This window comes from Schistocerca cancellata, chromosome 3, assembly GCF_023864275.1.
Source record: "Schistocerca cancellata isolate TAMUIC-IGC-003103 chromosome 3, iqSchCanc2.1, whole genome shotgun sequence".
NCBI classification, from domain to species: Eukaryota; Metazoa; Arthropoda; class Insecta; order Orthoptera; family Acrididae; genus Schistocerca; species Schistocerca cancellata.
In genome coordinates this window covers 881252166-881278637 of record NC_064628.1, presented here as the reverse complement: position 1 = coordinate 881278637, position 26472 = coordinate 881252166, and the positions used below count along the sequence as shown (strand labels likewise).

Below are 26472 nucleotides of genomic sequence, written 5' to 3'. Positions count from 1 at the left end.
TGATCGCTTTGCACTCTGAACTGAAAAGAGCGACGTGAAGCGTTCGACAGGCGCACTAAAGACAATTCCCAACAAATGTGTGCAAAGATCCGTCGGATTTTCACTATGGTTTCCATTTCGCGCCTAATCGGAGCTTACTTTCCGAATACGCCTCGTATGCCCCCTAGCATTGACGCTGTCTGCTCTTTCCTGACCTGATCATGACGAAGACATGAACTTCCTCTCACTTATCTCTGTGATTGTGATCAAGCTACTAACAGAAACCAAGGGCAGGTGGGGAAATGAAAAATTTACATAAATGAGAAAGCATCTGAATCGGCAGACTCAACGGACTCAATTGATAGACAGTTTGGTGTTAAAGCAAAATTCAAACCTACTTCGTGAAACTATCAAATATGATATCTAAAGTTAAATTTATGTGAGAAGTATCACAGCCATTTAAAAAAGACAGTTGTTAGACAAGAGGAAGGCTTATCACCTGTACTGTTTAACTGCATTTCAGAAAAAATTGCAAGTATCTGGAATTTGGAGCTAAAAAAAATCACAAAATTGAGCCAATAATTTTGGAAAGGGAGACAAATGAAAATAAAGTAAAATACCTGGCTTTTGCAGGTGATTTTGCAATGCCTTCAAAAAATCTGACAGAAGTAGTTATTCAAATAAGTATTCTGGAAAAATTTACGAGTAGAACCTATATCTAAGAAATGTACCAAAATATATGGAAACGCAAGTACGTAAAATAGAACGAGTTAGTAAGTCTACATATCATGGGCGAAATTATACAGCAGAATGGACTAAAAAAGTTGTAATAGATGCAAGAGTAAATGAAATGGAAACAGCATGTGGTTCGACAAAAAATATATCTACAACGACAAACGCAAACCTATAAAACCTAAATTAAAACACTGTACCGCAGTGGTAAGACCAGAAGTTTGTGACCATGTGAATGCTTAACGGTGAAGTGGGACAGAACAACTACTTGAAAGACGGATTATTAGAAGAACAGTGGGTGCAACACAAACTACAGATGGCTGGAAAATAAGAAGTAACGAAAGAATCTATGAAAATATTGCGAAAGTGTCAGAAGTAATAGCACAGCGAAGATGAATCTTCTTTGGACACATCTACTAAATGAATGAGAATAGGCTAATGAAACAAATGTTTCTCTGGAAAAAGAAATCGACAGAGGCATATGTTACAGAAATAAGAACATAACTAGAAAGAAAATCAAAGAATCGGAAATAACAGAAACAAAGGTGATTCATGCAATTGTTTAGAAATTAAATACTTGCAACAATTCATTGTAGATGTAGACCGGTTGCAGGTGTAACACTTGTTGCAAGAGACGGCATTAAGCTAAACAGCTTGTAGCTAGCTGGTTTGTGGCTGACAAAAGAAAAAAAGAAAGAGGTAAGAAAAATGAGGCGAGGATAAACTCGTGTTTTGGATAGTGGCTTAGCCAAGGGCGACAGCGGTCTGCTTTTAAACGCGAGCACTTGCGGTACAAACTGTAGCTTAAACGCCTCGCTAATGGCGCCTTACTCTCCCTAATTACCTAGTGTTATCAGGTAGTGGAAGGTTGCAACTGGAGGTAATGCTGCCTGTCAACGAAGCAATGTCTCGTGTAATTTGCAGACTGTGCCCGAACTTTATCGACAAAATTTCGAAGACCGTTCAGCGATATTTTCTGACTATTTTAATAATAAGGGACCTGTGAGCTCCGGTAGCTCGTGATAGAGTAAATTTCATTTGATTTGTTACCCTGACTTACCTTCGTATCTTTACTGGAATGAAAATATATTCACAACAGCGAAAATGTCGTGGGTGTACCCTGGGTGTGTTGTTTGGAAACCAACTTGTTCCTTTCATTCACTACAAAGTGTGGACAGTCTTACGTGGCAGTCAGCCACGATTGTAAACAAACGAGAACTTAGACCGCCTGAGGGGAGAGGAGTGGTGCGAGGGAAACAAACACAGCTTCACTGTCGCAGAGAGTACCTTTGTACTTTTGCATCTCTACATAGGCTCCTGCGACGAACTAGGCCCTTCTATGTTAGAGCGGAAGATAGAATATTACAGGCCTCTTCACAGATACGAATTCGGTTGACAAACACGCCACGGTTCCCTTATAGCAAAATACTCACGAAATATCCCTGAACAACCACCAAAATTTTATCAGAGGCGTTCTCTGAGATGAAAAGGGGAGCACAGGAGAAGCAGTTGAGACGGGCCGCGTCGGACCTGCCAGAAGATTGATGACAAAGAAAGTTCGGAGAGTATGAGCGAACTTTTATTGTAACGAGTAGGTTAGTGTAGGTTTCCGAGCTTTGTAGATAGATCAGTGCAATGCATGGCACTCGCGTCTGCCGCCCTATAACTTGTTATTGCTTGCAGCAGTAAGCCTCAGCCACTACTTGAAGATGTCGAGCGTTTATATCGAGGAAATAGTGAAGGACGCACAAAACACGATCTGGCGGCAGATTCGCGAGCCAAATACCGAAGCAGATCAGTGACTGTGAGCTAAGACCCTCGACAGCAACTTCTGCCTGTCACAACTTGCAGACCACGGGGAAAGGACGAAACAAAAAAAAATTCCTCTTCTCGTAGTATTTAGAATTATTACAAAAGAATCAGTTATCGAGTCCAACTTACTCTGTATCTACATCTACACTCCGAAAGCCATCCTACGGTGTGTGACGAAGGGCACTTTGTGTACCAGTATTACTTCGCTCTCTTGGTGATGATGATGATGTGATGATGTTTTGGTTTGTGGGGCGCTCAACTGCGTGGTTATCAGCGCCCGTACAATTTCCCAACCTTTGCTCAGTCCAATTGCGCCACTTTCCTGGATGATGATGAAATGATGACGACAACACAAACACCCAGTCATCTCGAGGCAGGTGAAAATCCCTGACCCCGCCGGGAATCGAACCCGGGACCCCGTGCTCGGGAAGCGAGAACGCTACCGCGAGACCACGAGCGGCGGACCGCTCTCTTGGTGTTCCAGTCGTTTATGGTTCACGGGAAGCACGATTGCCAGTAACCCTTCGTGTGGGCTCGAAGCTCATTAATTTTATCTTGATGGTCTTCACGTGAGATATACGTAAAAGGAAACAATGTACTTGTTGACTCTTCCAGAAATGAAGGCTCTCGGAACTTAAGAGCAGACTATAACGCGATGCAGAACGCCTCACTTGGTGTCTTCCAATGGAGTTGGGTGAGCATTCCTGTAACGGTTTCGCGCTTGCTAAATGAACCTGTAACGAAACGTGCTGCTCCTCTTTGTACCTTCTCCATTTCCTCTATGAGTCTTACCTGGTACAGATCCCATACTGACGAGAGATAATCAGCTACTGGTCGAGAGAGGTTTTTGTAAGCCACTTCCCTTGCTGATGGACTACTTCCAACGAATCTTCTAATGAATCGCCTTACTAGCGATTAATTTTTTATGCTCTTTCCACTCCAAAGCGCTCCGTACGCATTTTCCCAGGTATTTTATGGAAGAAACTGCTTCCAGTGAATGGAGTACAATTTTGTAATCATACAGTAAAGGGTCTTTAAATGTATTCGCAATTGCGAATAAGGACAACCAGCTGTAGAATGGAATGGCGACAATGAAAATTTGTGCCGTAGCTGGACTCGAACCTGGTTTTCCCATTTATCGCAAGCGGTCGCTTTACCATTAGGCTACCCGTGCACGACTCACGGCCACAGCCAAACTCCCTTACGTCGTCAGCCGTACGTATACGATCTGCACTTGCATATCCATTATGTATATTCCTGTACACGTCATCACGAGGTCTCAGGCTCGATTCCTGGCCGGGTTGGGGATTTTATCCGCCCCGGGATTGGGTGTTTGTGCTGTCCCCATCATTTCATCATCATTCATAGAAGTGGCCAGATTGGACTGAGTAAAGACCAGGAATGTATAGTTTGGATCCGGCTGTGAGTCGTGTACGGATAGCCAAATGGTGAGGCGACCGCTCCAGATAACCGCCGGCACGGTAGCTCAGCGGGTTCGGTCAGAGGGCTAGCTGCCCTCTGTAACAAAAAAAAAAAAAAAAAAAAAAAACTGAGTTAATCGATCAACAACGAACGTAAACGGATGTCTTACGACGTCCGCCCCGAGCAGATGCAACGAACAAAAGCGAACAAAATGAGATTAAAAAAAAAGAAAAAGAAAAGAGATCTACTTGCCCTTTGTAATAAAAAAACTGAGTGAATGGGGTCAACGATGAACTTAAACAGGTGTCATGGGACGTCCGCCCCGAACAAATGCAACCAACAATAGCGAACAAAATGAGATCAGCAATAAATAAATAAATAAATGGTAAGGCGACCGCTCGTGATAAGTGGAAAATACGGGTTCAAGTCCCGCTACGGCACAAATTTTTACTGGAGTCATTTCATTCTACAGCTGATGGTTGTCCGTATTCGCAATTGCGAATTTATTTAATGCATTTCACAGAGGCTGTAGTCGCCACAACTTTGCAGCGTAATCAGAATAACGCTGCAATGTACTAAAGGGTCTTCCTGTCTATGTATTCACAATGCGTTACATTTTTTAATTTTGAGGCTCAATTGCCACGCCTTGCACCAAGCGTCGATCCCGTGCAGGTCTACCTTCATTTCGCTAGAAACTCTGTTGTTTCATTCGAATTTGTGTGGAAAGTGTTAAGGTAAGCGGTGAGTGAGAGGGGCTCTGGTTTCTTTCAGAGGGCTTCCTGACGACGTGTTCGTTCGACTACCTGACCGACGACGAGGACACCAAGGTGTTCGTGGGCTGCATCTTCGCGTGGTCCTACGCATTCCCGCTGTGCCTCATCTGCTGCTTCTACTACCGCCTCATCGGAGCCGTCCGGGAGCACGAGAAGATGCTGCGCGACCAGGTGAGTCGCCGCTGTATGGTCTGCAACGGAAGTTCTCACGTGAAGCTACGTCATCTTCAGACAATAAACACTCCGGCCTGAAAACATACGCCACCCACTTATCACGCTAATACCGTGTAGCACCGCCACTAGTCTTGACACAGAATAGCGCAGTGTCTCCGTTTGATAATGTCTGTATATTTTACATTCCACTAGGCCCACAGCATAGTATACACCAGTGTATAGACACAGTGAAAGTGAATGCTCGAGAACTAGGCGCATCAAGTTAATATTTTTTTAAATATCTTACACGACAGGCCTCTTTCGGCTTATCGTAATTGTAGCGTGACTCTAAATGTATATTTGTTCAAATGGTTCAAATGGCTCTGAGTACTATGGGACTTAACTTCTGAGGTCATCAGTCCCCTAGAACTTAGAACTACTTAAACCTAACTAACCTAAGGGCATCACACACATCTGCGACCGTAGCGGTCGCGCGGTTCCAGACTGTAGCGCCTAGAACCGCTCGGCCACCCCGGCCGGCGGATATTTGTAAACATATAACATCGTAGTAAAGAACTGTGAAAACTGAACTATCGAAATACCTGACAATAATGTATTTTTGCCTTCCGTAACTACAAAAAGTAATATATTGACCAAGATATAACAACAAGAATTACTATGGATGTAATATGGTCCTCACTTCCAACTAGACGTCAATTGAAAATGACAATAAACCTAAACATGTGAGTCATGTAAAATAGTTTTTTTTAAAAATATTACCTTACTGCAGTTGGCTTTGGAGCATTTATTTTCATTATGTACTGTCTTTTAAATGGAGAGGAGATAGGTGGAAAGAGTACAACGAAGCCTCTATGAGGGGGGGGGGGGGGGGGAAGATTTATCTGATGTGATAGAAGAAGCACGAGTCGATTTAGAAGAGACAGAGGATCCAGTATTAGAATTTAAGATAGCTTTGGAGGACTTAAGATCAAATAAGGCATGTATGAGTCTGGCGACATACCATCTGACTTTCGGAAAAATAACATCCACACAATTCCGAAGATTACAATAGCTGACAAGTGCAAGAACTACCGCACATTCAGCTTAACAGCTCATGCATTCGACTTGCCTACAAGAATAATATATAGAAGAATGTAAAAGAAAATTGAGGACGTGTTAGATGACAATCAGTTTGACTTCAGGAAAGGTAAAAGAACCAGCGAGGCTATTCCGACGCTGCGGTTGATAATTAAAGCAAGAGTAAACGAAAATCAAGACACGTTCATAGGATTTCTTGACCTGGAAAAACCATTGGACAATGTAAAATGACGCAAGGTGTTCGATATTGTGAGAAAAACAGGGGTAAGCTATAGGGAGAGACGGTAATATACACTCCTGGAAATTGAAATAAGAACACCGTGAATTCATTGTCCCAGGAAGGGGAACCTTTATTGACACATTCCTGGGGTCAGATACATCACATGATCACACTGACAGAACCACAGGCACATAGACACAGGCAACAGAGCATGCACAATGTCGGCACTAGTACAGTGTATATCCACCTTTCGCAGCAATGCAGGCTGCTATTCTCCCATGGAGACGATCGTAGAGATGCTGGATGTAGTCCTGTGGAATGGCTTGCCATGCCATTTCCACCTGGCGCCTCAGTTGGACCAGCGTTCGTGCTGGACGTGCAGACCGCGTGAGACGACGCTTCATCCAGTCCCAAACATGCTCAATGGGGGACAGATCCGGAGATCTTGCTGGCCAGGGTAGTTGACTTACACCTTCTAGAGCACGTTGGGTGGCACGGGATACATGCGGACGTGCATTGTCCTGTTGGAACAGCAAGTTCCCTTGCCGGTCTAGGAATGGTAGAACGATGGGTTCGATGACGGTTTGGATGTACCGTGCACTATTCAGTGTCCCCTCGACGATCACCAGTGGTGTACGGCCAGTGTAGGAGATCGCTCCCCACACCATGATGCCGGGTGTTGGCCGTGTGTGCCTCGGTCGTATGCAGTCCTGATTGTGTCCATTATAATTATCCGGGCTGTTATGCCGTGGTCGGTTGATGAATTCAATGGTGATTCCCAACGTTTCGTCTCCGACTGCGGGAGACATCTTCAAGGCGGTCCGTAGCTTGATGGAAGGTCCAACACACACACTGGCTCGCTACTGACTGCCGCTAAATTCCGTGTCCGCGCGTCCCCGCGCGCCCTGATTGTGGCGCTCACCTGCACAGCGCCAAACACGCATACGACCATCATTGGCACCAAGGCAGAAGCGACTCTCATCGCTGAAGACGACACGTCTCCATTCGTCCCTCCATTCACGCCTGTCGCGACACCACTGGAGGCGGGCTGCACGATGTTGGGGCGTGAGCGGAAGACGGCCTAACGGTGTGCGGGACCGTAGCCCAGCTTCATGGAGACGGTTGCGAATGGTCCTCGCCGATACCCCAGGAGCAACAGTGTCCCTAATTTGCTGGGAAGTGGCGGTGCGGTCCCCTACGGCACTGCGTAGGATCCTACGGTCTTGGCGTGCATCCGTGCGTCGCTGCGGTCCGGTCCCAGGTCGACGGGCACGTGCACCTTCCGCCAACCACTGGCGACAACATCGATGTACTGTGGAGACCTCACGCCCCACGTGTTGAGCAATTCGGCGGTACGTCCACCCGGCCTCCCGCATGCCCACTATACGCCCTCGCTCAAAGTCCGTCAACTGCACATACGGTTCACGTCCACTTTGTCGCGGCATGCTACCAGTGTTAAAGACTGCGATGGAGCTCCGTATGCCACGGCAAACTGGCTGACACTGACGGTGGCGGTGCACAAATGCTGCGCAGCTAGCGCCATTCGACGGCCAACACCGCGGTTCCTGGTGTGTCCGCTGTGCCGTGCGTGTGATCATTGCTTGTACAGCCCTCTCGCAGTGTCCGGAGCAAGTATGGTGGGTCTGACACACCGGTGTCAATGTGTTCTTTTTTCCATTTCCAGGAGTGTACAATGTGTACAAGAGCATAAAGGATATTAAGAGTGGACGACCAAGAACGAAGTGCTCGGATTAAAAAGGGTGTAAGACAGGGATGTAGTCTTTCGCCCCTACTGTTCAATCTGTACATCGAAGTTGCAATGATGGAAATAAAAGAAAAGTTCAGGAGTGGGATTAAAATTCAAGATGAAAGGATATCAATCATAAGATTCGTTGATGACATTGCTATCCTGAGTGAAAGTGAAGAAGGATTACGTGATCCGCTGAATGGAATTGTCTAATGAGTATAGAATAAGGATTGAGAGTAAATCGACGAAAGACAAAAGTAATGAGAAGTAGCGGAAATGAGAACAGCGAGAAGCTTAACTTTACGATTGGTGGTCACGAATAAACAAAGTTAAGGAATTTTGCTACCTAGGCAGCAAAATAACCAATGACGGTAGACATCAAAAGCAGACTAGCACTGGCAAAAAGGGTGTTCCTGGCCAAGACAAGTCCACTAGTATCTAACATAGGCCATAATTTGAGGAAGAAACATCTGAGAATGTACGTTTGGAGCACAGCATTGTATGGTTGTGAAACATGGACTGTGGGGAAAAGGCAACAGAAGAGAACCGAAGCATTAGAGATGTGATGCTACAAACGAGTGATGAAAATTAGGTGGACTGATAGGGTAAGGGATGAGGAGGTTCTGCGCAGAATCGGAGAAATATGTGGAGAACACTGACAAGGAGAAGGGGCAGGATGATAGGACATCTGTGGTGTCACCGCCAGACACCACACTTGCTAGGTGGTAGCTTAAATCGGCCGCGGTCCATTAGTACGTGTCGGACCCGCGTGTCGCCACTGTCAGTACTTGCAGACCTAGCGCCACCACATGGCAGGTCTAGAAAGACGGACGACATTGCTAGCGACTAGACGTACGAAGCCTTCCTCTCATTTGCCGAGAGACAGTTAGAATAGCCTTCAGCTAAGTTAATGGCTACGACCTAGCAAGGCGCCATTTGTAACATTGCATGTATCTTAATGAGTCTCACTTGTATCATCAAGATTGCTGTATACCAAAGGATGCATAAAAGTTAAGTGTTCTAGTAGCTACGTTCTTTTCTTTATCGCATTCACTAATTATCCCGTTCCAGAAATCACGCCAGTCGGCGTGTGTGTACGCGTGCCTTTCGGCTACCTCAAAGTGGCGTGGCTGTTTTGCTACGCCACAACAACATCTATTAAAACATGAGGGAATGACTTCCATGACACTAGAGGGATCTGTGGAGGGCAAAAACTGCAGAGGAAGCCAGAGAATGGAATACATCCAGCAAATAATTGAGGACGCAGGTTGTAAGTGCCAAGAGATTGGCACAGGAGAGGAATTCGTGGCGGGTTGCATCAAATTAGTCAGAAGACTGATGGAAAAAAAAGAAAAAGACCATCCTGTGTAGTGTTCAGGATGCTAAGGAGTTCTGGTATTGCGTTCCATTCCTCCACCAGCGCCGCTGACTGACAACTGCTGGATGGTCATTGGTGCATGTGGACGTGTTCCAGTAAGTCACCTCAACGCCTACCACACATTGTCGATGGGATTTAAGTCGGGTGAACGGTCAAACCATCTCATCCGCCTAATATTCTCTTGTTCGAAGAGCTCCTCCACTTGCGATGTTGGGTGCGGTCGCGCATTACCATCCATAAAAATGACGTCACGGTCGGAAGCACCCGCGAAAAGACGGACATGGGATAGGAGTACTGTGTCAGAATAACACTGATGAGTGGGTGTACTGTTTTCAAAGGTTTGTCATCGCACCGAGACCGTGGCGACTGAACTAACGAGGAGTAGGACCACGTACTCTTCTCGGATTAGAGCAGATTCCGCCTGAGTAGTGATTCTTGATGGGCTCTCATATGGTGAGAGGAGAGAACACGTAACGGACACAGATATCTTGTCGAACATGACTTCTAGTGGTCCAGGTGTGACGGTGTGGGGAGGCATAATGTTGCGTGGATGCACTGACCACCAAATCTTTGAACGCAGTTCATTCACTGCTCAACATTGTTGTCACACTGTACTCCTTTCCCATGAGGGTCTTTTCGAGGGTGCATTCGGCCGTTGTCGATGACAACACGCGACCGCACTGAAGAGTGCAGGTCGAGGAACTCTTGGAACGACAGGATATTCAGCGAATGGGCAGAACTGCAGGTTCCCCCGGCTTAAATCCCACCGAGCACAAGTGGGTAGACGTGCTACAGCCCGTCCGGAAGCACCAACGACCATCCACCAGTTATCAAAAGCGTTGGTAGAGGATTGTAACTACCCACCTCAAGAACTATTTAGCAATCTAGTGACCGGCATGAAAGCTCTATGTAGTCACTGTCGTCCGTAGTGATCACACATCCTATTTTAAGAACTATGTCCCGCCATTTGTAATGCCCGGCGGATCATCACGAATAGCGGTGGCTTGAGTGTAATTGTTGTCTTTGAATAAAAGACGGTTTTCTTCTGTACTACACTGTAGCAGGTGTTTCTACGTACGGTCCAAGGTTTCATCGATCTGTGTTACTGGGCAGTCACATACCATGCAAAAGTTACGATCGTCATTGAATTTTGTGCAACAGTGTACATTAATAAACGGCTGAAACGGTCACACAGCCCCAGTTCCCAGTTGCAGTTCAACATTTACATCTACATTACTATTCTGAAATTGACACTAAAGTGCTTGCGGTAGGGTTCTTCGAACCACCTTCAGACTGTTTGTCTACCGTTTCACTCCCTAACAGCGCGTGGGACAAATTAACACTTAAATCTTCCTGTACGAGCGCTGATTTCCTGTGACAAACTCGCTATTGGCTTCTGTCTCGGGTTCTTCAGCCGACGTTCATCTAATGATTTCCTGTGTTATATTACGCCGATAGTTTCTCCTAATGTGGGATGGTAACAGTGGAATACGAGGGCTATTTGGAAAGTGAGGAACTGTGAAAATCCGACGAGGTGCCTAGCACAACAATGTCTGTGGCCAAGTAGGAGGGCCCGCTGAGAGGCTTCGCCTTAATTAATGCAGCCCACCTAACACAACTGCCACGCACTTCCTTCTTCATGGCAATTCTAAGCCGCACTCTGCAGGAGCACCGAAGACACTCCTGCAGCCTTTTCGATGGGAAGTGTTCGGTCATCCACAACACAGCCCTAATTGGCTCGTCCTGAGTATCATCTCTGTTCACATGAAACGCTGAATACGAAGACAACACTTGGGCGCAGGCTATGCGCTATAGACCAGCATAGAGAATTATTGGAAAGCACAGGTGGCTGCCCTGACGATGGTGTTCGAAATCTGGTATAACGCTCCGACAAATGTCTAAGTCGGAGCGGCGGCTGTGTAGAGAAGTACCTGGAAGGCGTAGCTAAATGTGCAAAGAAAACAGTTTTGATTTTCACTGTGGTTTCCATTTCGGGACCGGTCGTTCCTTACTTTCCGAACAACCCTCGTATTTTGACATTGATAGCAGAAAATTGGTGACTGAAACTTCGTGAAAAGATCTCGCCAACACCTTTTTTTTAATTACTGCCACCCCAAGTCGCTTATCATATCCGTGACAATTTCTCCAATATCTAAAGGCTTATGGGGGCAACAAAAATTTAATTTCATATATTTATTGACCGAATTTAAACTTTTAAAATGCTATCATAATATACTCATTAAGAGGTGTAAACTTACATTATAGTTTTAGCACCATAAAACAACTATTTAAGTGAGATACTGTGCGTAAGTCTTGAGTCGTAACTAACAGCGAGAAAACCACCCAAACCGTACTCATCCACAGTTTGATTATGAGAGCAGGTAGCATCTTTTAACAAACTTTAAACTAATTTTAAACCTTTTCTTAACTTTTCCTCTCTTGCAACCCCATAAACAGTACTTTTTATTTCCACTTTTTAATACGTGTGTGATCCGAAACCAATAAAACCAGTATGACTAGGGTTTTGCGTTTTCAATTCTTAAGGTTTTACATGCTTATCGCCGCATATTTAACACATTAACTCAATTGTAACCAGACGTATGAAGCTGTTTTATCCGTGGCAGTTCGGGGGGGATCGATTGTTAAAGATTTGTGGGGTGAGAGGGTGTTACTGGTACATATTGAATCTGCTTGCAATTTCTCCATGCGTTCTAGTGTTACGTTTTACATGACACCGCTTCCCAGCGCCTAACCCACTCGCATCGCCTAAATGTCATCAGTAGAGGTCTGCACGTATAAAAGAAATGAGACCTGCATCCATATCGCATCTACATCTGCCTTTTCCGATTCCACAACTCTTTTTTATCCAGTTGCGCACCCGCATGCGCGGATATTAAACTACTGTACGCCATTGTAACCCGTCCGATAGACTGGCGCTCTGACGGCAATATTGGCTCTGCTATGAATTTTCGTCTGTTGGAGTCGGACCTCATACTTTACACTTCACTTAGTAAGAACTTGGAGGTCGATAATGACCACAGTTTAATTCAACATGTCCCGTTTTATACTTCCATGAGTTAGAACTTCCGTTGTATTTAATGAAACGGATTTTTTGTAATTTTTCCGTGGAAAATTTCCGCGTCACTGAGAAGTCAAATGAACTCGTGTGACAATACAGAAAGGGAAGTGCCGATAAAGCCCTGCTTCGTAAAGAGGACAATTTTTGCCAACGTCTGCGACGTGTTGAAGTAAACGTGAAGCAACTGAATATTGCTCTGGAGGCGATACAGGACCAAAACCACGGCCACTGGGGCAGTGAAAGTCGTTTGAGAGCGCTGCAAAGTGGATTAGCGTGCAATACGGTTTCTTTCTGCTAAGCCCGAGGAAACCTGTAGCGAGGCGGACTGCTTTTTTCACTCCGCTGTCACTTTCAACAGCCTTCCTAAGAGCGAGACACAGATGTCAATTTTCGTCGCACCAGATTCTCTCACCTAAAATCACCGTCACTGATCAAACTGCTGAAGAGGCGCTCAGCAGAAGACCCGGAATGAGAACGCACCATCACGGAGAATCCCATGTTCGTTCACCAGTCTCCTCTCTTGTGTCAAGTTCTCAGAGAAGCAATTGTACCCAACATCGTGTTTTCTCATTTTTTTTTGCATTATGATCCTTTCATTGCCTATTCTATGGGCACCTCATCATTGCTTATCTTATCAGTCCATAAACTTTCATCGTCATTCTACAGCACCACATATTAAGCACTTTGATTTTCTTCTTTTTCGTTTTCCCGATAGTGCATGATTCACCTCCGTAAATGCTAAGCACCATACGTAAATTCTCAGAAATTTCTTCCTAAAATTAAAACCGATTTTGATAACAGTAGCCTTCTTTTGACCAGAAATGCTCTCCTGTTGCTGTATGTTTTCTATGTTTTCTGCAATCCTTGCTTCGCCCCTCAATATACGTTTCCAAGTTAATAGCACTCCTTCACTCCATCTACTTCGTGGACCCCAGTTTTGATGGTAAGTTTTTCACAAATCTTGTTTTTGCTACGCCTCATTACTTTCATCTTTCTTCGGGTTACTCTCGATCCATGATATTTACTCTGTATAATGTTCATTCTATTCAGTAAATTCAGTAATTCTTCGTCACCTTCACTGAGGATAGCAATGTCATCAGCCAACGTTAATATTCATATCCTTTCACCTCGAATTATGTCCTCACTCAGGAACTTCTGTTTTATTTCCGTCTTGCTTCTTCGATGTATAGATTGAACAGCAGGGATATAAGACTGGACCCTGTCTTACACCATTTCCAATTCATTGCTTATCAGTCCACAAACTTCCATCGTCATTCTACAGCACCACATATTAAGCACTTTGATTTTCTTCTTTTTCGTTTTCCCGATAGTCCATGATTCACCTCCGTAAATGCTAAGCACCATACGTAAATTCTCAGAAATTTCTTCCTAAAATTAAAACCGATTTTGATAACAGTAGCCTTCTTTTGACCAGAAATGCTCTCTGTTGCTGTATGTTTTCTATGTTTTCTGCAATCCTTGCTTCGCCCCTCAATATACGTTTCCAAGTTAATGGCACTCCTTCACTCCATCTACTTCGTGGACCCCAGTTTTGATGGTAAGTTTTTCACAAATCTTGTTTTTGCTACGCCTCATTACTTTCATCTTTCTTCGGGTTACTCTCGATCCATGATATTTACTCTGTATAATGTTCATTCTATTCAGTAAATTCAGTAATTCTTCGTCACCTTCACTGAGGATAGCAATGTCATCAGCCAACGTTAATATTCATATCCTTTCACCTCGAATTATGTCCTCACTCAGGAACTTCTGTTTTATTTCCGTCTTGCTTCTTCGATGTATAGATTGAACAGCAGGGATATAAGACTGGACCCTGTCTTACACCATTTCCAATTCATTGCTTATCAGTCCACAAACTTCCATCGTCATTCTACAGCACCACATATTAAGCACTTTGATTTTCTTCTTTTTCGTTTTCCCGATAGTCCATGATTCACCTCCGTAAATGCTAAGCACCATACGTAAATTCTCAGAAATTTCTTCCTAAAATTAAGACCGATTTTGATAACAGTAGCCTTCTTTTGACCAGAAATGCTCTCCTGTTGCTGTATGTTTTCTATGTTTTCTGCAATCCTTGCTTCGCCCCTCAATATACGTTTCCAAGTTAATAGCACTCCTTCACTCCATCTACTTCGTGGACCCCAGTTTTGATGGTAAGTTTTTCACAAATCTTGTTTTTGCTACTCCTCATTACTTTCGTCTTTCTTCGGTTTACTCTCGATCCATGATATTTACTCAGTATAATGTTCATTCCATTCAGTATATCCTTTAATTCTTCGTCATTTTCACTGAGTTTAGCAATGTCATCAGCCAATTTTAATATTCATATCCTTTCACCTCGAATTATGCACACACTCAGGAACTTCTGTTTTATTTCCATCTTGCTTCTTCGATGTATAGATTGAACAGCAGGGATATAAGACTGAACTCTGTCTTACACCATTTCTAATCCGAGCACTTCATTCTTGGTCTTCCATTCTTATTTTGTCCTCTTGGCTCCTGCACACATTTTATATTATCCGTCTTTGCCTATCGTTTACCCCATTTTCCTGGTATTTTCGAACATGTTGCACCATTTTACGTCGTCGAACGCTTTCTCCAGATCAACAAATTCTACGATGTCTTGATTTCTCCTAAGTGTTGCTTCCATTATTTAGTGCAACGTGGTAACTGTATCTCCGTTGTCTTTACCTTTCCGAATGCCAAACTGATCGCCACATAAGAGATCCTCAATTTCTTTTTAGTTCTTCTGTGTATTATTCTTGGATGCATGTGGCTGCTTGTGCGGTAATTCTCATACTTATCTGCCAATGGTTTCTCCAGAATTGTGTGGATAATATTTTTCTGAAAGTCTGATGCCTCTAGTCTTATACATTCTACACACCATCTTGAACAGGCGTTTTATTACCATTTCCCCTAATGATGTCAGTAATTCTGGAGGAATATGGTCTCTGTCAAACACAAACTTTAATACTGGATCGCTTTGTCTTGCAAATCGATTTCCATTTATTCTTCCATTTCGCCTACAGACAGTTTCACCCTTCGTTGCAACCTTTTTTAGTTTTGCGGTGTATTGTTTTGACTTTTCTATAGTTGAATCAGTCCTTCATACAACCTTTTTTTTCGAATTCTTCGCATTTTGCCTGCATCCATTTGCCTTAGCTTCCCTGCACTTCATTTTATTTCATTCATTAATGACTTATATTGTGCTGTTCCTGGTTTTTCCTGAGCAGTTTTGTACTTCCGTCTTTCATCGATCGGTTGTAGTATTTCTTCTGTTACTCAAGGTTTGTTCGGAGTTACGTTTCTCGTAGCCATGTTTGTCTGTGCAACGTCTGGGATTGCCCTTTTTAGGGATGTTCTTTCCTCTTCTTCTTAGCTGGCTGCTGTGGTATACATTATCGCAGTATCTACAACCTGAAAGAATTTCGAAAGCACATCGTCACATCTCAGTACTTCCTATCACACTTAATTCCACATTGATTCTTCCTGACGATTCTCTTAACCTGAAAACTACTCTTCATCATTAGTAGATTACGATTTGAGTCTATATCTGCTTCTGGGAATACATTACAATCCAGTAACTGATTTAGGATCTCTGTGTGATCATGATGTAATCCAAAAGGTATTTCCCGTATCTCCAGACCTTATAAATGTACATGGTTGCTTTGTGTTTGCATGCTGATATCACCGAGAATGGATCAAATGTTTCAGCATTATATGAATTTCAGTTTTTATTATTTAGTTAATAAACTCCCTGGCGATAAATAGAGGAAATTAATTTCTATTAAATATTCTGATTAAAAACAATATTTCACCACTTACCGCAACTAGCGCACATAGTAAAAAAACACTATAACCACACGGAATCAATGCAGTACAGGATTAACGTGATAATACCATGCTGCCGAAACACGTCGTGCCAACTAGTTTTGTAAAACAAATACAAATAAATCGAGTGAATTATGAAAAAAAGTACGTATTTCAAGTCTTCTGCAATTGATGTCTTTAAACCTGTGTTTATCAATCCAAAATGACCTTTCTGTGGTTATGTGTTTCCTGACAAAAAAGTAAAAATGGTGCCATAATGTCCGATACACAAGTTACGACCTTCCTCGGCGACGTAAATGAATGTGATCGCGTGTGCGTAATCGGACCAGAAAATTAAGACAATCGTATTCGAAATAATAAATATTATCAGGGAAAGTGTACAAGAAGCTACTTCTACAACTAACGTACTCTACTTTCTTCTTTACGTAAATTTTGAATGATCGTTATAAAGTAGTGCAAATCATACACTGTTTATCTGTCTGTTGGGTATCAAAACAATAATTATTACGTAAGTTATACTAAAGAAACGTTTGCTGACGAAATAGTTCGCACGCAAAACCAACATAAGCACTTTAGGAAATAACAAGGAGAGATATCGTCTTTAACTTACTTAAGAAAATAACATGTAATAATTTGGGGGAAAATGAAATAATCGTTATAGAAATAGTTAAATGGTGAGCTCTATTACAATCAAAACTGAGTTACTTCTCACTGACTTTTACCTGGACAGGCAAAACTGATCATCTTCAACGAAAGAGATTATAGAATTCATTGTTCTGAATAATCTGGAACTCTTTGCATGAAATACTAATAACCAAAATTCAACGCTGATGCAACGCCGCAACGGGAAACATCAATCGAACAATAAAAACACTTCTATAAAATCAATCGCCAAATGAAAGATTTAAAACAACTTAGTTTTTCTTAGCCAGTATTATTGCATTTAAATTACATTACTAAGAATTTTGAAACACGTTTCTGTCTTTAATTGACAAATTAGATTTTCGTCAAAGACACTCGATTCTATTACAGTAGGATATTTCCAGAATCCTAGTTTAGGTAACAAAGAAGTTACTTTCAAGATCTAAAAATTACAGCTTGACGTGAGGTTTTTATTATTCAGTTCTCAGTGAAATTCACTGGATATACATTACAATAGTGCCAAGATAACTAGATGTGAACAGTCTCACAAGTTACCGATCCTGTTGACAAGACTGTGTCGGCATCAGTGACAACTGTCTATTCATTCCGGTGCTTATCAGTAATAGCAGACGATTTCGGAGCAGGCTCTTGATGTTATTTAGAGCTTAATTCGACTGGCGACGTCGCTTCTCTTGTCTCTCGACAAGTAGAGCTTGGGGCAACAGTGCCGAGCGCACTGACATACTGAAGCACCACCCAGAGGCGCTGCTGTCATTGCAGCCTACTCTCTGTCACAGGTATAGAAGCCATTCCAATACTGCATGACCCACTGTAATATCAATTCACGTAATATTACGAAAGTTGTTAAAGACTGTTCTAGGAAATACATATCATTTCTAAAAACATTTTGTTCTAGTCACAGGTGAAACTTGCCGCGCGGGGTAGTCACGCGGTCAGGGGCTCCTTGTCACGGTTCGCGCAGCTCCCCCCGGCGGTAGTTCGAATCCTCCCTTGGGCTTGGTTGTGTGTGTTGTCCTTAGCGTAAATTAGCGTAAGTTAGTTTAAGTTAGATTAAGTAGTGAGTAAACTTACGGACCTATGACCTCAGCAGTTTGGCCCAATATAACTTACCACAAATTTCCAAATTTTTACCGGTGAAACTTCGAAGTTACAGAAGAAATAAATATTTTTCCTCGTACAAAATGAGAAGTAGTTTGGGAAGTTTGTGGTAAGGACTATGGGACCAAACTGCTGAGATCATCGGTCGCTATGCTTACGCACTACTTGATCTAACTTAAACTAACTTACACTAAGGACAACAGACACACACCCATGCCCGAAGGAGGACTCGAACCTCCGACGGGAGGAGCAGACAAAATGGGTTGACACTTAAGAAGATAGTTTAAGAAAATATAAGACGTTTCACAGTGTCTATCACACACTTTCAGGGATTATAGGAGGGACTTAGTAGAGAAAGTTCTAATAGGCACTTCATGTCCAGAAATAAGTTTGAAGATCGCATTATTTTCAAATCCCCCGCTTCACGGTACGCCCACCAGCTGAGAAGAGGCTGCCGTCGCCAGTACTTTGTTGTAGTTATGACGTCACACACCATTTTTCTTTCCGACAGCAATACCGGCTGCGAGAAACTGGTACGTTCGCGACTTGTGGTGCTTCACGGACGCGCCCGCACGCTCTCAACTTTGAAGAGGACGTCCTCCGTTGCGGAAAGGAGAATCCATCGTCGATTTCTCGAAACATTGTCTGTGCCGTACGCTTCTGTACAGCACGCGGGTCAGAGCTCATTCTCTCTGCGTTGCACGCACCGCGAAGCGGGAGATTTGAAAGTGATCCGATCTTCACACTTATTTTACAGTAAAGCGGTGCATTTTGGGACATGGCTTCCTCATTAAAACTTTACCTACAAAGTCTACTCTACAATCCCTAATAGCACGTAATAGGAATTGTGAAGTATCCAGTAAGTCCCATCTCTTTTATACTCGTAGCATTACAACCTCCTAGTTCATTTCAGAAAAATTCAAGTTCCAATTTAGTTTCAACCAGCACCCCTCCCCCCTACCCTATCGCTCACACTACTATTTTTTTTGACCATACACGGTTCATGTGAATCTGAAAACTGGTGAAGCAATCGAAAATAGAAAAGGGCGTGGCATTTGTTATTGACCTACAGCAAAGTTCAAACATATCTTCTTACTGATTTCTACCTTACAGAAAGAACAGTTTAGTTTTATATTGTTTCTGACCCAATTGTTAAATCCTCTGAAGGCAAAAAAAGAGATATAATAAAGGTTTTTAGTGAGGCACCCGGTGAGATTTCAGGCCTTATTGTGTGTGTTTGTGTGTGTATGTGTGTGTGTGTGTGTGTGTGTGTGTGTGTGTGTGTGTGCGTGTGTGCGTGCGTGTGCGTGTTTCGTACTTACAGGCGCTCAACGCCGAGGTTATCATCGCATTTACACATATTAAAAGAAACGAAAGTGATAAAATGTCTATTATTGTTGCCACACAGTGACGAGAAAACCTATAAAAGATACTCATTCACTAACTCCCACGCCACTCGCGTTGACCCAGAAAATCACTCGGTTTCACAGGCCTTAATACGAGGCCTATTCGGAAAGTAAGGTCCGAACGGTCGCAAAATGGTGACCCCCGTGAAACTGCAAAATGTTTTACTTTTAACAGTTAGCTACACCTTCCAGCTACTTCCCTACATGGTCGCCGCTCAGATTTAGACACTTGTCGTAGCGTTGTACCAACTTTCCACTACCCTCGTCATAGAAGCTGTGGTGTCACCGCCCGACACCACACTTGCTAGGTGGTAGCTCTAAATCGGCCGCGGTCCATTAGTACATGTCGGACCCGCGTGTCGCCACTGTCAATACTTGCAGACCTAGCGCCACCACATGGCAGGTCTAGAAAGACGGACTAGCATTCGCCCCAGTTGTACGACGACTTTGCTAGCGACTACACTGACGAAGCCTTTCTCTCATTTGCCGAGAGACAGTTACAATAGCCTTCAGCTAAGTCCATGACTACGACCTAGCAAGGCGCCATTAACCGTATCTGAATATAGTCTCATTTGTATAGTCAAGAGCGATGTACCACAAGGATGCAATAAAGTTAAGTATCCGAGGAACTGCATATTTTTCTCTATAGCATTCACCAAGTATCCTGTTCCAGAACTCACGCCAGCCGGCGTGTGTGTACGCGTGCCTTTCGGCTATTTCCTAGTGGCGTGGCTGTCTTGCTACGCCACAACAGAAGCAAACCACCTGTGCTTCCTGCCAATTCTCTACGCTGGTCTGCAGCTCGTTGTCTTCTTAGTTAGCGGTTCATGTGAGCAGAGATGAAACTCAGGGAGAGTCAATTAAGGGCTCTGTTGTGGATGATCAAACACTTCCTAGCGAAAACGCAGCAGGAGCATCTTCTTTGCCCTTTCAGGTATGGCCGAGAACTGTCTCGTAGAAGGAAACGCATGACAGTAATGTTATGTGGGCTGCATGGCATCAGGCGAAATCTCACACCAGGCCCTCGTACTTGGTGCGGGACACTATTGTTCTAAGCATCTTCAAGTGCTCACTATGCGCTCAGAACTGAAAACAGCGACGTGACGCGATCGATGGACATTCTAGAGACACTGCCCAACACATCTGTTTAAAGCTTCATCGGAATTTCACTGGGGTTTCAATGTCGCAACCTATCGGCCCTTTCGTTCTGAATAGCCCTCGTACAACGGCGAAGGATGCAAAATACCATTCTGGGGATTAAAATATATGTAAAACCAAAGAAGAGCTGAAAGAAAGGCACAGAGAGATGTGACTGGTTGACCACATACAACAAACATGGGCGAGCCAGTCACTCTGTTAGAGCACGTTAACAATATCACCCTAAAATATTTGGAAACAAGAGAGACACATCACAATCTTGAAACGCAAACAAATTCATTTCAGTGTCATTTAACATAGAGGCAGATCTGCTGGTATATCCGCCGCTGCCGTCTGGTCCAAAAAGAAAACACAGTCTAGTAACATGTGGCGCGCTGCCCACCTGGCTAGCCCTGTGGTGTAACGCACTGCTTCCTGAGTGGGAAGGCATGCAGGTCCACAGCTCGAATCCACCTGGAGGATTATTGTCGAGCTCCAGTGTGCCGGCCAGGCTGTGGATGGTTTTTAAGGCTTTCCATCTGCCTCAGCGAATGTGGGCTGGTTCCTCTTATTCCGCCTCAGTCACACTATGTCGGCGATTACTGCACAAACATTGTCTCCACGTATGGGTCAACCATAATTACTCTACCACACAAACATTTGGGGTTACACTCGTCTAGTATGAGACGTTCCTGGGGGGTCTGCTGGGGACCAAACCACACAATAACGCTGGGTTCCGTGTGGGGCGGCGGTGGGGTGGGTGGACTGTTGTGGCCTGTTGTGGGCTTGTGTACCACTGAGGGTTACGGCGGGACGAAGTCTCTCCGACGTTTCTAGGTCCCTGGTTCAACACACAATACACACACACACAAGAAGTGGCACACACTTATCTACATCTACATCTACATTTGTACTCCTCAAGCCACCCAACGGTGTGTGGCGGAGAGCACTTTACGTGCCACTGTCATTACCTCCCTTTCCTGTTCCAGTCGCGTATGGTTCGCGGGAAGAACGACTGTCTGAAAGCCTCCATGCGCGCTCTAATCTCTCTAATTTTACATTCGTGATCTCCTCGGGAGGTATAAGTAGGGGGAAGCAATATATTCGATACCTCATCCAGAAACGCACCCTCTCGAAACCTGGCGAGCAAGCTACACCGCGATGCAGAGCGCCTCTCTTGCAGAGTCTGCCACTTGAGTTTGTTAAACATCTCCATAACGCTATCACGGTTACCAAATAACCCTGTGACGAAACGCGCCGCTCTTCTTTGTATCTTCTCTATCTCCTCCGTCAACCCGATCTGGTACGGATCCCACACTGATGAGCAATACTCAAGTATAGGTCGAATGAGTGTTTTGTAAGCCATCTCCTTTGTTGATGGACTACATTTTGTAAGGACTCTCCCAATGAATCTCAACCTGGTACCCGCCTTACCAACAATTAATTTTATATGATCATTCCACTTCAAATCGTTCCGCACGCATACTCCCAGATATTTTACAGAAGTAACTGCTACCAGTGTTTGTTCCGCTATCATATAATCATACAATAAAGGATCCTTCTTTCTATGTATTCGCAATACATTACATTTGTCTATGTTAAGGGTCAGTACACTACAAGCGCCACACACTGGAGGATCGTCTCGCTGGAGCGAGAAGCCATGCGTCAGGAGCCCATCTTTGTGGCCGACAGGATGTCTGCTATGGCCGCGTAGTGGGCTTCACTAGATGTAGCAAGTTATCATTTACTTCTAGCCACTCGTCTTACCATCGATGCATTACTCTGTACCTCAAGAGTGATATGGTATCAAGGAGGGGGTTAGCACATTGAAATAACCGAGGATTGCAACATGCCTCCTTCTTTGCTACATACGCCCTTTCGTCCCCCGTAATACCCAAGCGTCCTGGTACCCAGCAGAAAGACATATTCTTCTCCAGGCCTCATTATCCTGGCTGCAGACGCACAGCCACTGGCGTATTCCCTCCACACGGACTCGCGCGTTCTGAAAGCGCCGTCAACTTCTGTGTTTCAGGCTAAGAAGATGAACGTCAAGTCGCTGCAGAGCAACGCCGACACGGAGGCCCAGTCGGCCGAGATCAGGATCGCCAAGGTGGCGCTCACCATCTTCTTCCTCTTCCTCTGCTCCTGGACACCGTACGCCGTCGTGGCCATGATCGGCGCCTTCGGCAACAGGTGCGTCACATCTGGCGGCCGAGCCAGCGTCGTGCTTGGGCGATGTCGTTTATTAGTTTATGTGAGCCACGATAGAGTGTAGCAAGGTGAAGTGTACCACATGACGCTCTAGTCCAAGGATGTACAACCCGCAGCCCTCGGGCCTCATGCGGCCCACAAAGTGAGCATCTGTCAGACGATTGCTAAAATCCCTTTTATGGAAGTTATGGTAATGAAGCTTCCGCCGTATGGTAAAGATGTCATTCCCTCATTGGTCCATACTACACTCCTGGAAATTGAAATAAGAACACCGTGAATTCATTGTCCCAGGAAGGGGAAACTTTATTGACACATTCCTGGGGTCAGATACATCACATGATCACACTGACAGAACCACAGGCACATAGACACAGGCAACAGAGCGGCACTAGTACAGTGCATATCCACCTTTCGCAGCAATGCAGGCTGCTATTCTCCCATGGAGACGATCGTAGAGATGCTGGATGTAGTCCTGTGGAACGGCTTGCCATGCCATTTCCACCTGGCGCCTCAGTTGGACCAGCGTTCGTGCTGGACGTGCAGACCGCGTGAGACGACGCTTCATCCAGTCCCAAACATGCTCAATGGGGGACAGATCCGGAGATCTTGCTGGCCAGGGTAGTTGACTTACACCTTCTAGAGCACGTTGGGTGGCACGGGATACATGCGGACGTGCATTGTCCTGTTGGAACAGCAAGTTCCCTTGCCGGTCTAGGAATGGTAGAACGATGGGTTCGATGACGGTTTGGAAGTACCGTGCACTATTCAGTGTCCCCTCGACGATCACCAGTGGTGTACGGCCAGTGTAGGAGATCGCTCCCCACACCATGATGCCGGGTGTTGGCCCTGTGTGCCTCGGTCGTATGCAGTCCTGATTGTGGCGCTCACCTGCACGGCGCCAAACACGCATACGACCATCATTGGCACCAAGGCAGAAGCGACTCTCATCGCTGAAGACGACACGTCTCCATTCGTCCCTCCATTCACGCCTGTCGCGACACCACTGGAGGCGGGCTGCACGATGTTGGGGCGTGAGCGGAAGACGGCCTAACGGTGTGCGGGACCGTAGCCCAGCTTCATGGAGACGGTTGCGAATGGTCCTCGCCGATACCCCAGGAGCAACAGTGTCCCTAATTTCCTGGGAAGTGGCGGTGCGGTCCCCTACGGCACTGCGTAGGATCCTACGGTCTTGGCGTGCATCCGTGCGTCGCTGCGGTCCGGTCCCAGGTCGACGGGCACGTGCACCTTCCGCCGACCACTGGCGACAACATCGATGTACTGTGGAGACCTCACGCCCCACGTGTTGAGCAATTCGGCGGTACGTCCACCCGGCCTCCCGGATGCCCACTATACGCCCTCGCTCAAAGTCCGTCAACTGCACATACGGTTCACGTCCACGCTATCGCGGCATGCTACCAGTGTTAAAGACTGCGATGGAGCTCCGTATGTCACGGCAAACTGGCTGACACTGACGGCGGCGGTGCACAAATGCTGCGCAGCGAGCGCCATTCGACGGCCAACACCGCGGTTCCTGGTGTGTCCGCTGTGCCGTGCGTGTGATCATTGCTTGTACAGCCCTCTCGCAGTGTCCGGAGCAAGTATGGTGGGTCTGACACACCGGTGTCAATGTGTTCTTTTTTCCATTTCCAGGAGTGTAGTTTTCTCCTCAGTGATTATTGTTGGCATTAAGTATAGGGGAGAGGCAAAATAATGTGAACACCTGTACTTGCTTGGAAATGGTTTATTAATGAGGGGATAGACCCGCATTTGTCCAAAACACGGTTGCGATTCTTCTTGGAATACTGGCATATAATGATTGCATGGTCTCCAGTGGAATGTTATGCCACTCTTCTATCAGAACTTCCTCTAACTCCTGTAATGACGAGGGAGGCGCAAATCTACTCCGGAGACTGCACTCCAAAACCGCCGACAATGTTCGATAATGTTCAAGTCCGAGGACTATGCTGGCCAGGGAAGATGCTGCAGTTCAGTTGCACGCTCCTCGTGCGACGGTTGTACTGTCCTGGCTGTGTGAATGGGTGCATTATCGTCCTGAAATACTGCATCACTGTTGGGGAACAGCATTTGAATCACCGTGTGCACCCGATCACCTACAGTGTTGGCATAATCGTTGGCTGTAACACGACCTTTGTCAGTAATTATGGGACTAGCGGAATATCAAGACATGGCTGCCCGCACCATCACACTTCCACTTCCAAGCTTAACCGTTGGAATCAAGTAATCTGTGTTCTACAGATGTAAACCCGGCCCGATGTTGGAAATAAGGAAAACGTTGACTCGTCGGATCATATGACGTGTTTCCACTGATCAGCCGTCCAGGATTTATACTCCTGACACAATGTTTAACGCTTCTTTGCGTTGGTTGTCGTCATTAATGGTTTCGGAGTAGCAGCTCTTTCATGAATTCTCAGCGGACAGTGTCGATAGATACGGGGTCTCGAAGATGGCTATTGAGCTCTGCCGTCACTTTAGTTTTGTGTTCTTTTGACAATTCGTGTTAGCGTACGACTATCTCTGTCATTTAGTTTTCATTTGCGCCCACTATAACGTTTACACAATAATGTCTTTCCATGTTTTGTGTAGGCTGTCATGACAGTTGAAACAGTTGCTCTTGAAACATTCAATAAGTTGGTTGTCTTGGTTACTGATGCTCCAGATAATTGGGCCCCCAAAATCCGCCCCCTTTGGAACTCTGTTAGGTCTTTCATTACATGTCGAACTCTGCTACTACAAAGTGTGCACTACTCATAAACAACCAGCACTGATGCCTAGTCTGAACACCCGCAATCCATCGCGACACGTGCCTTGCCTGCGTTGTTGACCGTGAAACACAAACATCCCATTACTACCACTATTCACATCATTTTGCCTATCCACTGTACATCATTGTCGGGCCCAAAATACCCGTCTTCTTCCAATGTGGCACAGATAAGCTAAAAGGCTGAACACCCCTGCTCTAGTCAAAAGCTTAATCCCGCAATTTCGAGTTCTCACGAGTTCTACAACAACATCTACATTCATACTCCACAATCCATTGTGCGATGAGAATGGGGCGCTCCGCGAAACTCACGGACCTCGGACGTCGTCAGGTGATAGGGTGTCACTTGTGTCATATGTCTATACGCGAGATTTCCACACTCCTAAACATCCCTGGGTCCACTGTTTCTTATGTAATAAGTGGAAACGTGAAGGGACACGTACAGCACAAAAGGGTACAGGCCGACCTCGTCTATTGACTGACAGAGACCGCCCATTGTTGAAGACGATCGTTTTGTGTAATAGGCAAACATCTATCCAGACCATCACACAGGAATTCTAAACTGCATCGGGATCCACTGCAAGTACTATGGCAGTTAGGAGGGAGGCGAGAAAACTTGGATATCATGGTCGAGCGGCTGCTCATAAGCCACACATCACGCCGGTAAATGCCAAACGACGCCTCGCTTGGTGTAACGATCGTAAACATTGGACGATTGGACAGTGGAAAAACGTTGTGTGGAGTGTCGAATCACGGTACACAATGTGGCGATCCGTTGGCATGGTGTGGGTATGGCTGATACACGGTGAACGTCATCTGCGAGCGTCTGTAGTGTCAACAGTAAAATTGGGAGACGGTGGTGTTATGATGTGGTCGTGTTTTTCATGGAAGGGGCTTGCAACCCTTGTTATTTTGCGTGGCACTATCAAAGCA

At 45.1% G+C, this 26472-nt stretch overlaps 1 protein-coding gene across 1 annotated transcript in view; it reads left to right on the top strand.

The window, feature by feature from the left end:
• LOC126175948 (opsin-2) overlaps nucleotides 1-26472 on the top strand; it is a 71533-nt gene that overhangs the window by 32764 nt on the left and 12297 nt on the right. Inside the window, exons 6-7 of the mRNA XM_049923026.1 lie at nucleotides 4717-4889; nucleotides 22582-22742. Of these exons, the coding sequence (XP_049778983.1) occupies nucleotides 4717-4889; nucleotides 22582-22742 (334 nt within the window). The remainder of the gene's footprint in view (nucleotides 1-4716; nucleotides 4890-22581; nucleotides 22743-26472) is intronic.